At 42.4% G+C, this 15,556-nt stretch overlaps 1 protein-coding gene across 1 annotated transcript; it reads right to left on the bottom strand.

Annotated features, from left to right (window-relative positions):
- Positions 1-2,783: 2,783 nt before the first annotated feature.
- LOC308333221 (cerebellar degeneration-related protein 2-like) lies at positions 2,784-14,160 on the bottom strand. The gene is made up of 6 exons (XM_080789456.1): positions 13,976-14,160; positions 12,876-12,988; positions 9,755-9,903; positions 9,014-9,178; positions 6,048-6,255; positions 2,784-5,136 (listed from the first exon to the last, which is right to left on the bottom strand). The coding sequence occupies exons 1-6, from the start codon at positions 14,058-14,060 to the stop codon at positions 4,483-4,485; spliced, it is 1,374 nt and encodes a 457-aa protein (XP_080645582.1). The 5' UTR covers positions 14,061-14,160; the 3' UTR covers positions 2,784-4,482.
- Between the last annotated feature and the right edge of the window lie 1,396 nt (positions 14,161-15,556).

Raw genomic sequence — 15,556 nt, 5'->3', positions numbered from 1 at the left:
TTTTAAATTCCCATGAAAATATGAATGAAGGCCTATTGTTGTTTAGATGTAATCATGTTGGTTTCATGTAATTTGAAAAGACCTTTACACCATTTTTTAGGGCCCTTTTGGAGGTGTGACCCGTCAGGCCGTCACTGTCATTAACTTTGCCGTTTTTGTTAGGCAAGTATAAATTGGCCTGCCTGCCCAATTGTCTATGAGTAGCTGTCTGTCTGTCTATGAGTAGCTGTCTGCCTTCCTGCCTGTCCAATTGTCCATGAGTAGCTGTCTGTCTGTCTATGAGTAGCTGTCTGCCTTCCTGCCTGTCCAATTGTCCATGAGTAGCTGTCTGCCTGCCTGTCCAATTCTCCATGAGTAGCTGTCTGTCTGCCTGTCTATGAGTAGCTGTCTGACTGCCTGCCTGTCCAATTCTCCGTGAGTAGCTGTCTGTCTGTCTGCCTGTCTATGAGTAGCTGTCTGCCTGCCTGCCAGCCAGCAAGTTGGTTAACAGAAAATAAATTGTTATGGCTGAGTTAAATAAAATACAATAAACACAATTTGCCTGAAAATAGATTACCCAGCTATGACCTTTTTCATGAAACAAAATGAGTAGTGATATGGCTGACTGAGTAAAATAAAACAATCTACCTGAAAATAGATAGCTATAACTGAAGAGCAATTTCCGCAATTACAATTTCCGCAATTTCCGCAATTTCCTCAATTTCAATTTCCGCAATTTCCACAATTTCCATTTCCACCATTTCCGCAAATTCCGCAATTTCCATTTCCCAATTTCCTCAATTTCAATTTCCGCAATTTCCACAATTTCCATTTCCACCATTTCCGCAATTTCCGCAATTACCATTTCCACAATTTCCGCAATTTCCATTTCCGCAATTTCCGCAATTTCCATTTCCACCATTTCCACAATTACAATTTCCGCAATTTCCATTTCCGCAATTTCCATTTCCATTTCCAACTATTAATGGCAGCTGGGTTTCATCATTCAAATAAAATAGAATTCTGTCCGTTTAGCTATAAAATTATGTCAGGGAATAGGGATACACAGTATATGTCTTTCATTTGCATTGCATCTCCCCCCCCCCCCCCCAAGCTTTTATTTTCGTTCGAGTAATAGTACAACTCTAATAGTATTACTTATAATAATGTAATTAAAGATAACTTCATTCAGATTTATTTATTTTTATTTCATTTTCCAGATTTTTTTTCCTTTTTTTTTAATTTTCATTGGTGGGCCAGTCATAATGGTCCCGCGGGCCTGAGGTTGAGTATCACTGCAGTACAGTACAGTAGAGGGAACCACACGTGGTAACTGTCATTTCTCAACCGTTATGGACACGGGGAGAACATGCAAACATGCACACAGAAAGGCCCTTTCACCAACCCCACCTAGGGTATAGGCACTGATGACGCGGAGGAGAGAACACACTTTTTCAATTTCTTACTTATTTCATAATGTGTTACTGGTACTGTCATTATTTCACTTGGGACAAGTATCACCCTGATTGGGAACCAATAATTTGATTTCTAAATACATTTAAAAAAAAAGGCAACGGACACATTTTGCTGATAAGCTTGCCTCAGACAGATTTTATGCGTCAACAACAGATATAAATGAACGTGAACAAAAAAACATTTAAAACACATTCACATGTCTGCATTAAACAGAGTATACGGGTAATAAACATACTGTACATACATACACATACTGCACACACGTGGCCATTTTGGTCTAGAAAACAACTAGCATGTCACAGCCCAAACGCCCGATTTATACTTTGTTGCACGCAGGCGTCACGTGCCAAAAATAGCCGATCTACAAGGTTACGTGTCGCAGTGCGACGCGTTGTGAGCTTGATCTGTAGGGCTTATAGATCTTTGAAGTATAAGGCCGTAGAACTGTACATAGAACCGCAACATAAAGTGTCACCAAAGCATCGATAATCCCTGTGCAACTTCTAAAGTGCATCTCAAAGTGATTTTACAGCAATATCTACAAACTATGTACGCAATATTATCAAGCAAAAACCAGGGAGCATGTATAAGATAGGCAGCGTTGCAACAACTAATTACATATTTGGGTTTAGAGTCCACTAAAATCATGTATTAGTGGGCTGTGGTTAGGCTCCTTTAGGATTTTAATGATTTCCTCTTGGAGGTTCCATTTAACGATTCCTAGATTCCAAATGGACCCTAACACGTCTGTAACTCTGAGTGTGTACAAAATCTACAAATGGAACCAAATGGACCGGTTCCAGAAAGTGTTCCAAATGTGATGGAACAGATTCCGGTTCCTGGATGATGGATCCGGATCCTACAGTTCCTCTGGTACTGGATCCCAACCCTATAGCTGTGGTCAAGTTACATTATTTCAAAGCATACTCAGGTTCACAGTTACATTTTTGGTGAGCCCTAATTTAACCGTAATACAACTTTCAGTCATAATAGCAAACTAATCTGCTCGCAAACTATTCAAGCCATCTTTCTTAAGAAAAAGAAACATGCTTGCCATGTCTATAATACAATAGATTCATTAATTATATTGCTTATATTAATGTATAGTTATACTTACAAGAACTCATACAACTCAACTACACATACACATTTTAATGCATTCTATAAAGACTTGAGGCCTAGTATAAAGGCAAGGCTTATAACACAAAGATTACAAGTAATTACAAGTTCGGTGTCAAGCCTTCTTCATCGTGTAAAATATATACACGCTGAAGAAGGCTTAATGCCGAAACACATCCTCCATGTGTGCCGTGTTTGTCCATGCGCCTTAATATGAATGAAAGGACTTTGGAGTGCTGGCTATGTCTTTCTTACTGTGAATCTTTGTGAGCCGTGCAACTGCCAAACTGCATATACAGACAGAGTGCTTCTATTCTACAGAGATCATAATACATCAGAACATTATTATAAAGGTATTACAACTATGATAATTAACACACTATGATCATTGCAACAACAAAAGTGAGTGTCCAGAAATTAGGTATTATAACACTCAACCTTAAATAAATCATTATAGAAGGCTTTATAATGCGTTATTACTATGAGTATGTATGAGTTCTTAAAACTATAATTATGCAGTGTTATAACTAAGCAGATTATAATGCATTACAAGTATGCTTATATAATGCATTATAGAGACATGGGCTGGGATGCATAGCAAGTGTTACCCAGAAGACTTATTACTCGATTCCTGCAAGGCTACACAATGTCGTTTATGGAAACATCGAGCAGGTTCTGCCAGCCCAGAGCACCACAAATAACAAGGTTCTGGTGATGAGAAAAAAAGAAAACAATCTTCCATTGTGAATGAGTCGGATTGTTTAACCACTTAAACCCTATGTGGTTGAGCGGAGTCCCTCAGGGCTCTATACTAGTGTATTTTCTGTTTTGTGTTATCGTGGGGAAAGCTTTAGCTGTCGATTGGCTATTTCTTTTGCGAAAGCTACTCCACAAATCACCCCATGAAGCCTCGAATTCATGGAGATTCTTTGTCGCATTCCTGAGCCAATAATAATGGGTCAAATTTAATCGGTCAGTAGCAGACTTTGAGTCCCCTACTGACTCCGCCGGTTATCAAATTATTGGCCCAGGAATGCTCAAAAACAAAAACATCGCCATGAATTCAAAGCTTCATTTGGTGTGTAAATGATAGACAATAAGTTACTTTTTGGGTGAAATACAAGTGGTTAAAGCTACCAGTAAGCTACTGGTCATTCTTGAAACTGGTTTGATCATAAACAATATTCAGGTGAGACAATCACATGGCTACTTTTTTTTGTTCCAGTTAGAAAAATGTTGCATAAACTGCACATTTGATCAAATGAGCCAAGTAAAAAACAAGACAAGACAAAAACAAAGCATCTTATAAATTACTAAGATGTAAAAGTGCTATTCCATGGAAAGTATTTAAATAGGTTTGGCAGGGCGTTGGTTGTTGTGAGTGAGGTATAGAGTGATAGTACAGTCAAGAGGGCATCAGGCACTGCTGTTTCTGTGCAAAATGAGCTATATTGGACATAATATGAGCTGCTGGTGTTTGCCTTCTTATTGTTCCTGTGTCACTCTAATTCGATTGGAAGCCCTTGTGGGGATGACACCGTTTCTAGGCAATAAATGTGTGATGTAGACGTGGTAGCGCATCGCGTCGTGCACAGAAACTAGGCACATATGCTCGCAATGCCTCGCACGGGGCTGTGAGCGTGTAGGCTGCCCGTTTTTGATGCGCGACTCCGGCATGCAACTAAGCAGAAATCAGGTCTAACATACAATACAGTAGGCTAACGCTAGGCTCCAGGACACTTGACTTGACTTCTAAAGTCTACATTTCTATTTCACAAGCTTGCTCCTTTGGTGGCAATTTGAGGTCAAAGTTCTGAATGGCTTCAGCTCAGGACCTCTTGCTTCTTTTAATTACAAAACAATGTCTGGCCTTTTTTTTTTTTCTCTTTTTTTTGCTTTTTTTCTTAATTAACACACAAAGGTGTGAGCCTTTGTGCCATCATCGGCTGCGGACTTCCCCCTGTTTTCACTCAGGTCCTCTTTGGTTTTCTGAATGCATGTGAAGATCTCTTTGAAGAGTGTCTTGTACTCGGGCTGGTGGAAGTCGTCCTCCATGATGCCCTCGCCGTCCGTCCCCACGGCCCGGCCGAGGGACAGGGACCCTGGGGGACGGGCGGTCTGGACCGCCTTGTGACTCTGGTTGTCCGGGGGTTCCTGGTCCTGCTCTCCCTGCCGGCATCGCCTCAGGAGCTCGTCGTACTTGGCCTGTAGGGCGCTGTACTGAGCATCCACCTCGTTGAGCAGCGAGATCCCGCGGTACTTTACCACCTCGGAGCGACGCATGCACGTGCGCTCATGGAGCCTGTAGTCGGGGACGTCGCTTTTCTGACGACCGGTGAAACCATCGCCATCGCAATAATGCCGCGGGATTCCCGGGCTTTCGTCGTCGTCCTCCTCGACCTCTGACTCCTCCTCCATCGTGCTCTCGTCCTCGGAGTGGAGGAACACACAGTCGGGGGGCATGGAGTGAGGCCCGGCGCGCCCAGTGCCTTCAGAGCAGGATTCCGCACGCCAGAGTTGGCGCAGCTCGCCAGCTTCGGACTCCAGCTCGACTAATCTAGCCTGGAAAGAAAGAAAGCGATCAAGGTTTAGGAAGTGCAGCGTGTTGGTCATAAGGAACACAGCTATGCCACGTGGACAAGGCCAAGAATGACTCAGGTATCAAACTCTAGCTGGACTGTTTCCATGCAGTGATGATGGGTACGATGTGAAATCACACTGTACTCATCCTTGCTGCTGATAAGGTTATTATATTACATTATAATGAGGAATATCTGGATCAAAAGTCAATGAAACATCTGCGTACCTGTCTAGCCTTTTGGCAGGTACAACAAGTCAAAGTCGTACGATTCGTCACACACGTTACCGCAGTGAAATTTGTTCTCCGCATTTGACCCATCTCTTGGAGCGGTGAGCCACAGCGAAGGAGCAGTGAGCTAATCATTTGATTAGTTGATTTGACCCCCCAATCCAACCCATTGATGCCGAGTGCCAAGCAGGGAGACATTGGGTCCCATATTTAGTGTTTAGTCAGTTTCAGGGCGGACACTCTGACCACAAGGCCACTGACTGGTCAGACAGACAGGCATGATATAACTGAATATAATAATTAAACAAAATGTATTGTTTGTCAGAACAAAAGTCTTATAGAAATGGAGAAATATCTGGAGAGAAATAGGTTCCTTCCCTGACCTTTCATTGAGGAGAATGTGTTAACCCAGTGGTTCTCAAAGTGGGGTCGAGGGACCCTCAGCGTTCCTTGAGGGGGTTCCAAATGAACCCTTACAGAGTCTACGAATGGAACCTAATGGACCCGTGAGAGTCCATTTATACACTCTCAGAGTCTCAGATGTATGGCAGTCCTTGAAATAAAACTGAGAACCACTGGATGTGCAAACTAATTATGGTTTCAGATTAATGGAACTGAATTTCTTTGCACTCACACCCATGGCCAGGGGACATTTTGAACCTACCTGACAGCCCTCCATCATTTGCAGCTGCTGTTCCAGACCTGCGTTCTCGCTGGCCAGCAGGTCCGCCTCGCGCTCCGCCGCCTCCCTCTGAGCGCGCTCACTCGCCAGCTGGGTCTGCAGGGAGCGGAGGGAGCGCCGGAGAGACGCCTGCTCCTCCTCGCGCCACGAGACTTTGGGGGGCCCGCGGGGGTCGTCGGTGGGGTCGTCGCTGTCAAAATCAAGAGTACCCTGAGTTAGCGTTGAGAGAGGACAACCAAACGGCTAATGACACTGCTGAGCGCCGTCTGCCATTAAAACCAGGAAAGAATCTGTGTTTTTATATTTGAAACACATTATTTTATACTTTGGCTATTCCAAAATAGCACCACACTATCAGCTTGGGGGGGGTCCGTGGACCTGACCAAAATATATTGAGATGGGGGTCGGCGGCCAAATACATGTGGTTATTGATCGTCTTGTTTTAATTCACAAACGAGACAAAGACTATTATGCTTTTACAAACCTGGCATAACCAAACGGAACAGAACAAACAGAACCAAACAGAACAGAACAAACAGGAAAACAAAAAAATAGGGGAGGGCGGGGGGGTCCTCCAGTTCATCTTCACCATCATCCAGAGTATTCATTCAAACTACCTGATCCCCAAGCACAACCACATGAGTATTCATTCAAATTTACCAGGGTTTTTTTCTCCCCCATTGAGCTTTTAGAAGGATCCGAGAACCTTTTGTTGGGAAAATAATCTAGCTATGGGGCCCAGACCTTCCGAAAGGAAGCTTTGTTGCCACTATACACTACACATAATCTCTTGTGGGGGAGATTCATGCTTAATCCAATTGATCAAATTGCATTTCCGAGCTGATAGAGGAAGTTTATCACGTAGTTTAAATTGTAGAGGAGTCAAATTCATCTCTTTTGAAGGGTTTCCCAGTAAGAAAGCTCCCGGATTTATTTTCACCTTAAGAATATCGTTTAGCTCACGAGCCACCTGACCCCAAAACCTGGATATCCACTTACATTCACAATAGTGATAGTAACTGCCTAGATCTGTTTGACATTTAGAACATAGGAGATATTGAGCTGTCCATAATGTTATTACAGCAGGTGTAAACCTTTTTAACTGAGTCAATGGCTTCTTGCCAGTCATCCAAATACGGCGGCCAAATATAATTTGGATGGTCCTTGATATGAAATAGTTTGAGCTCCACTGTATAGCAGCATACGTTTTTTCTGAAAAAAAGATATTTGCAGAATCGGCCTCAGGTCTTAAGTAATGGGTTAAGATGAATTATTTGTGTTTACTCATGCCAGTAAGGGAAGTTAATTTGCATTTCATACAGGAAGACAACTCAAAGTCCTTCACATGAGGCAGAAATGGCATTGAACACTTCCTCCAGTCTGTACTTCTGCTTTCCCCCCCTCAAGCTCACACCAACAGGGGGACAAAAAAAAACCCCCACAAACTTGACCTGAATCCATATACTATTAAAATTGTGATAGAAAATATTTCGGTGAGGAGAACCAACGACAATAGAAGGTGTCCTGTGGAGATTAGCATCTAGGTGAAGGTTCAGATCAGAGGCACAGTGAGTGATAGTATCTTGGACTATGACCTTAAGCTTCCAGCCACATCCAGGTCAGTGGCATGGGGCACGGAGGTCATGAGGCCGTTTTGGCCTTTGGGACTTCCGTGCTCTGCCAAGGATAAGAGCACTGCAGCACTAACTGGATTACCCACGGAGACTGAACACAGACTCTCAGGAGAAGAAAGATTCCACCTCCTGCTACTGGCAGGACATTAACTGTGTCTACTCACACTGTAAGTGCGTGGTAAATGGTGCATTTATTTATCCAAAGTGCTTTACAATGTGCATTACAGTCACCCATTCACACACAGATGGCAGAGAAAACCATGCAAGGCACCAACCTGCTCATAAGAAGGTTCAGTGTCTTGCTCAAGGACACTTTGACCTCAGCGCAGGAAGACTAGTCTGGGATTGAACCATTAACCTTCTGATTCCCAGGCAGGCAGACACTTGTACACTATGTGTACATGTTTGTATTTCAACCATTTGCAGTTACACTAATGGAGCAGTGTCAGTCTTTCTTTTTGAGCGTCTTTTGTTCACCAGTCACACAACATGATATATCTTGGCTATAAACACTCAAATGTCCTCGTCCAGTCTTAGAGCTTGTGAGCTCGTAGATCCGGTGTTTTTGAAAAAAAAACTAAGTTGACAAATCTTCTCTAATGGAAGTCCCTGACACAAATGTTTTTCAAACAGGCGTACATGACTGTAGTTACATATAATTTTGGGGGTCCTGACATCAAAATGTTTAAGAACCACTGGAGTAGGTTTGTGGGTGTTGTTAACCTGTTTAACAACACTTCCTCTTTCCACCTACTTCTCCCTAACATGATTTGGCGTAGATTTTCTTCAGAAGAGCCTGTAATCAGCATGATGCCGGTTTGAAAGAATGTCACATTTGAGGTGAATTAACACTGCTAACATAACAAATGTAGAACATTTAGTGCACTACTACTAGAAAGATATTTTTTCAGTAAAACAAAGAAATCCCCCCCCCCCCCCCCCCCCAGGATCCCTTCAGTGTGGAATGTATGAAGCAAACATTTGAAGTAGAAGAAGTTATAAGTGACTTTGCAAACACCACAGCATTGGCCCATTACACTGCACTTTGAACAATATACTGTACTTTGAACAAAGTCATGTTAAAGTCACACTATGCCTTTAACCAATTAAAGTACAAAAGTAACCTGGCGTCCCAATTTTGGTTGTGTAAAAAAAAACAGAGAACGCATACGACAGGCTTCGGTGGTTAAGTTGGCCTGCCAGTGCTGCCACTGTGATGTTTCTGAGAATGATTTACACAATGTGATGTTCCTTTAAATTATAGCATGGGCCACACCGGTATTTTTGGGGTAAGATTTGAGTTTCTCTCCTCACCTGTGTTTTTTCTGCAGCTCTTTCAGGCAGGACACACTGTGGGTGCTGTGGGGTCTCCAGAGCTCTTTGTGTTTCTGTGACTGAGAGGGGCTTGTCTTCAGTTTCTCCATCTGACGCTGCATCTTCCCCACCTGGTTCTGCAGTCCGTCCACCGTCTCCGTCAGCCTGCGTGCACACATGACGTCATCCAGGTTAACCAGACACACAGAACACCGTCCAGGTCAACCAGACACATAGATTTCCTAAAATCAAGACTGAGGAAAGCTGTGCATAAATATTGTGCATATCTGTGTTCCTGCCTATCAAGGCGTTCCTCCACTACAGACTTGTAACTAGTAAAGGCCCTTAATGTACACAGACTCCAGTGCAATGTTCAATCAGTTTTTAACGCATCCAGATAAGAAATGCAGGAATCAAATTCAATTTGATTTTGGAGTAGATGTGCAAGAGGTCATAGAGAAACGTCTGTTTATTTGAAATTTTTGGCATCTCTTTTGTTCATGTGAGAAAGGGTATAAAAGTGTTTTCTGAACTCGGAACATAACTACAACTCGGTTAAAAATGTTTCAGCATTTCTTCAAAATGCTTTTCGATTTGGAATTGAGATTTTGTAAAAAAGAAAAAAAGCAGCACTCAGAGTTAAATGTTGACTATTCCAGTGGCCTGTCATATTGCATTTGCCGAATAGGAAAGTATAGTGTTGGTAGGGCCGGCTTGTGTTTTATTATGGTGGTTCCTTACCCCTGAATCTTCTGCTGGGCGGCCCTGTTGTCTTGACTCAGCTTGCGGTTGCTCTGCTCCAGCTCCCTGGAGGACACGTCCAGCTGCTCGTACACCTTGGCATGCTGGTCATTCACCTGCCTCAGCAAGTCCACCTGCTTAGTGAGATACTAGAGAGACACAGACAGACAGACAGTGGGTAAATGAAACAGGAAGGAGAGGAAGTTTGATAGTTAGCCCAGAGTAATCTAGTAGGACAGTGGCGACACTAGCGTTGACTCCCATTGCAACAATGGAATGCGGAAGTGCTCATTCTATCTCAATGGGATAGTTCCAATGTTTGGAACTATAGCCCATAGCACCCCGCTTTGCGGCGAGATCAAAGCGTGTCTTACCCTGTGTAGACCTAGCTACTTGTCGCTGTTGGGGAAGATGAAAGCTCTGCCAAATTAATGGATTATGTTTTTGGCTCGTTTAGATTCACCTTTTTAGACCGTGAATGCCATGCACTATCTTTCAATTGTCAGTTGCAGCAGTGGCAAATCTTGTGACATCCTTTCACATTGTAAAAGGGGGGGGTCTAATTAGAGGGGAATGTAGGAATGAACTTCATACAGTTGACTCACAGACAAAAAAGAACACCCATCTGTAAGATTTTTATTATAAAATAATTGGCTTGATGCCAATCTTATTTGCCGACCCTTGCTCTGAAGTCTTGACCCAATGTATAACCAGCAGCATATTTATCTATTAACGTTGTCTGTCTGCCACCCTGTCAGAAGCCCTCGCTAGCTACTCTTGCAACCTCTGCATTTGGAAGTGTGACTTCTCAGGAATGTAGAACCTCACCAGGACAACCATAAGGGCAGGTCATTCTCATCAAGAGCTGAATGTCTCAAACAGCTTTCAGCTTTCAAGAGCTGCTTCGAGAGAGTCAGGCGCCTGACACACTATTGAAACGAAATCACTCTCTCTGTTCCGGGGGGAGAAGGGGGGCAGAGCAGCTCGCAGTTCATTTTCAATGGGAGTCACTGGGTTTCACAGAGCAGCTCTGCTCCATGGGGGGCGAGGAGGGCAGAACACAGCCATGGAGCAGAGCTGCTCTGTGAAACCCAGTGACTCCCATTGAAAATGAATTGCGAGCAGCTCTGCCTCCCCTCTCCCCCCGGAACAGAGAGAGCGATTTTGTTTCAATGGTGTGTACGGCGCCTCACACAGACCAACACAATGAACGGTGTCCAGTTCAAATTGCGCAAGCATGCACCTCTGTGTGTTTCTCTCTGCACTGTCTTTATACCTTTCTCCCCTCGGAGAGCACTTAATCTTATCAGCTGAAGCAGCGAGGACACATTGAACCTTCACTTCGTCTTATTTGCCTGTTCGAACAGCCACAGACGGCAGACGCACTGAACAACTTTGCAAAATGATAACAGACCTAGGCCTGTCACAAGTATTACATAATCGAACATTTTGCATAATCATCATAATCATCTCCATGTTCATACGTTTAAAAGAATAGTGGAAATAGCATCTACAAGCTCAAAACATGTCGCAATGTGACATGTAGATCGGCTATTTACGCTATTAATGTAGCATAAAGTAATTAAATATGTATGTAATGTGTCATATCTGCCTTGGGCAACTTGTGTTTACGAAGCCTAAAGGCTAAAAGCCAAACAGAAATTCCAGTGTTCGATGACAGAAACTCAATTAAATTGTAATCGCACGCAATTACGGTATTTGAGTGATGGCTCTAGTCTAAACAGACCTAACATTATTGTTATCATGAAAAAAACATTTTCAGTGTCAAACTAAATGACAGAGAAAGTGCATTTGATGAGTAGATACTGAATTCACTTTCAGTGTTCATATTTCTATGTTTTTTGTATTGAGACTTTTGTTTATATCATATTCCTGCCTTTATTCTGCTGATGCTGGCAGCTATCAACAACTGCATATCCAAAGAAAGGTTTTACAGTATCTTATCTCATACGTTTCTTATCTCATGAGCTCGCTTCAAGCATGCCGTGCTTTAGGCCGCTGATCCACTGTGGTCAGTCCTTTAAGTAATTACTCTGCTCTCTCTCCGCAGAGCTTGGATGACATGAGGGAGGATTTAGCACCAGGCACCCTGCTGTGCTGACCCTACTCACGACACTGAAGTCAGATCGCATCTAGAGATGAGTAGCTCCTGCTAGATGCTGTGCCGATTGTGTTGTTAAGTACAATCAGCAGCACATTGTGTGACAATGGAAAAAGTAGATACAATCTATAATCTTGGTACAAAATATTGCCTTGTACAAAATATGGCCTTGTATTGATGTTTTGGTCAAAGGTTAGATTTGAAAACCTGCCTATAGCTGCCATTTCTTTATCTACTTTATGAAAGTGACATTTGGGGTCACAATTACCTATGAGGAGACTAGGGTGCGTTAGGGAACCTCTTGACATTGGCACACAATCAACAGCTGCGATTAAACAGGCGATAATGGATAAGGTCTTGCAAACAAGCAGACTGCAGAGTCAATAAAGGTCAAGGAAAAACACTTCTTGAAGCTTTAACCCATTAAGACCTGAGGACGATTCAACAAATGCCTTCTAAATCAGTCGTTTGCAAATGTCTTTGTGCCTAAGGACCCCCAAAATGATATGTATTTGGCCGTGAACCCCCGTATGAAAATGTTTTGTGCTAGGAACCCCCAGAAGAGCAGATTTGTGTTAATAAATGTAAAATTATTTCAAGATTTTTCGAAAATATTCACAATTTGGAGATGCGTGGTAGTGCTGCACGATTCTAGCAAAAATGTGAATCTCTGGAGTTGCTGAATATTACTTGGTGCCGTGCTGTAGTGCTGATATACTACTACTACTACTACTACTAGCCCCAATCGGAACCTCTCCCTCGGCTACATATTGTAGCTCCGAGATGAGGTTCTGCTTCGTAGGGTACTACTGCTAGCATAGTGATACCGCTGAATGGTGGCTAAAAAATACAGAGGCATACTGTTAAACTTGTACACCGACTGTGACTAAAAACAGATCCTTCTATGTTGCATTATTGCCATTATGTAATGGCAATAAAAGTACTCATATCTGAAAGTACTCAGAGGGACAAACAACGGGTCTATTTTTGAGCGTGTACCTCGATCTCCTGCAGTTGCTCACGGTTGGTGGAGTACATCTGCTGTAGGCCCTGCTCCAGCTCCCTGTTGCGCTCCAGAAGGGTCTTTCCCAGCTCTGCTGCCAGGTGCAGGTCTGAAGGAGAGAGAGAGAGAGAGGACATGAACCCAATCCACCACCCACAAAAACATTATTTTATTAGCGATTATTCTATTGATAGATTTCTTTTTATTATTCTTTTAGCCTATAGACAAAAGAGAAAAAAACTGACGATCCAGGCACTCAAAGGTAAAGGAGGAATAGCCTTTATTCAATTAAAAGGCAACTGCCAACATGTTTCAACTGATCATTTAAATATTAATTATATTTAATAATTGGTCAATGTTTAATCTCACTGATGGAGATTATTGGGGCGAATAATTGAAGAAGGCTGTAGCCTTCTAAATCCAGGCAGTGAACACACCAGGGCTTTGTTCTGCCTTGGGCAATCATTAGTGTCAACAATGTTTCTGCTATTGTTTGTTTGTTACATTACAGCTTGTTTTCAATAGTAAATAGAGCACCTCTACTCTCTGTTTTATCAAGCTGTTTTATCAAGCTGTTGGAGGCACACTAGCTCTGGTCCATTACTGCTAGAGCTAAGGACCAGAGCTAGAGGCACACACACTCACAGCAAGGAATTTGTTTTAGAATCTGACTGCTGGACAGGGTATGTGAAAATGACACAATTGAGAGATTCAAGTCTGATTTAGAGACAAATTCACTGTTGCTGGCCACACTTGTCAATTCGGCTGAAATTGCCCAAAGGCCTATTGTATCACTATCAATACAAGGCTTACAAGCATAACATAAAATACAATAAAAAGAGCAAAAACAATGACAATTAACCCATGTATGGCTTTTCAATTTTGCCGCATACAGTAGCCTATATGAATGTAATTGCTGACACCTGCCTTTCCAGACCAGGGATTACCTTCATATAGGTGAATAATTCCTTTCATTACAAACGTTTTAAAACATGATTTATTACAGAATCATCATGGTAGTGGATCAAGGTGTGCAGGCCATCCAGTAACCAACCGGGCACAGACAACAAAAGAAACAAATTGAAAATGTAGCTACCATGTTCGAGGTCCTGCTGCTTGCTGTACCACGGTTCCTCTTCCTTCACTTCAAATTCCTCCTCCACGATCATGTCTGCAAGCATCTTCACTCCGTCAAACTGGCCCCTACGCTAACTCATTCAACTGTTTACTGACCTATAGTAGTCTCTTCACGTGACAGCGGTTGTTTATCATTTATGTTCTTGTTATTTATTCAATTTAATTGAGCTGTGCGTGCACCCTTGCTTGTTGTTGCCCCGGGTATAGTGAGTGAGTGTCCAGTCCGTCTCCTTGCAGTGAAGTCTAACCGGCGTTCTGTGTGTGGAGGGAGGTGTTGCAACGAAGGTGGTGACCTGGCGAATACTGTCTCTAGAGGTCGCTATTCTGGCTATTCTAGCCCTAGCCCAGTGGTTTTCAACCAATGGTCCGGGGACCACCAGTAGTCCTTGAGGGGGTTCCAGGTGGTCCAGAGTTAAACTTACATGGAACCCTTGTCCATTTGATTTGATTTTACGCTCTCAAGAGTAAAATTATTGTTAAACATAGATGCATACTACAATAATTAAATCTACACAATTTTGGGTCTGAGAGGCTATGTCATCAAAATGTGTTGTCATCGAATAAGATGTTTCAGTGGTTCTCAAAGTGTTTTCATGTCAAGGTCCCAAAAAGGACAGCCTAGGCCTATGTATTTGGCCACCGGACCCCCATCTAAAAATATTTTTTGTCCCAGGAACCTTCAGAAGCAAATATTTGAGTTAAAAATATTTGCTTTAATAGCCTACACATATTCAAATTTTCACGATATTCTTAAAATAGCAGATCTACAAGCTGCAGGCTATCTATAGGCCTATTTTTGAATTGCCAATCAATGTGCTATATCTAGCAAAAATGTACAATGACAATGACACAGATGCTTTCCTGGATTTAATGGGTTAAATGGGAGAACAACAATAGCACGTATCATGTAAAACAATTTCACATAAACTGACACAAAGTCTGCTATATCATGAGCATTACTAGTAACAGAATACACTAATTAGCCTACTGTTAACCTGCGTTAGACCTGTCATATAGTCCATCTGAAAACAATACAAATAGCCCTTCAGCCTTTTATAACATGACCTCACTGGAATATTTTCACCACAATTATATTTGATTATCTTCTGACTGCATTTTTTGTAGGTCTGTCTGTAAGTGAACCTTGTCCCCACCCGGCCCCAAACACCAACACAGGTGAGTCGGTGACACTGCCACTCTAAAATATAGTGTGTTACATTAGTAGGCTACTAGAAAATTTAGAAATGGAGAAATATCAAGTGCTGAACCAACTATAAAGATTAACCAAACTACACTGATTGAATCGTTGATATTTTTATTGGGGGGAAAAAAGAAAAGACAATAATGCATATAGGCCTACACGTTGACCACATATTTGTATCTGTGAACAGAAAGACATACAGACAAGTGTAATCATTATAGGCCTAGCTGGCCTACATTAATTCATGTTCAAGTGCTGTGCTAGACATTAAACTAAAATGGCAAGGAACAGCATGATTTAGACAGCTGAAGGCAGATGTTTGCCATTTTTCTACAATGT

This window comes from Protomyctophum bolini, assembly GCF_963924005.1.
Source record: "Protomyctophum bolini genome assembly, chromosome: 18".
Classification (NCBI taxonomy): Eukaryota; Metazoa; Chordata; class Actinopteri; order Myctophiformes; family Myctophidae; genus Protomyctophum; species Protomyctophum bolini.
This window is presented reverse-complemented; position numbering and strand designations above follow the sequence as displayed.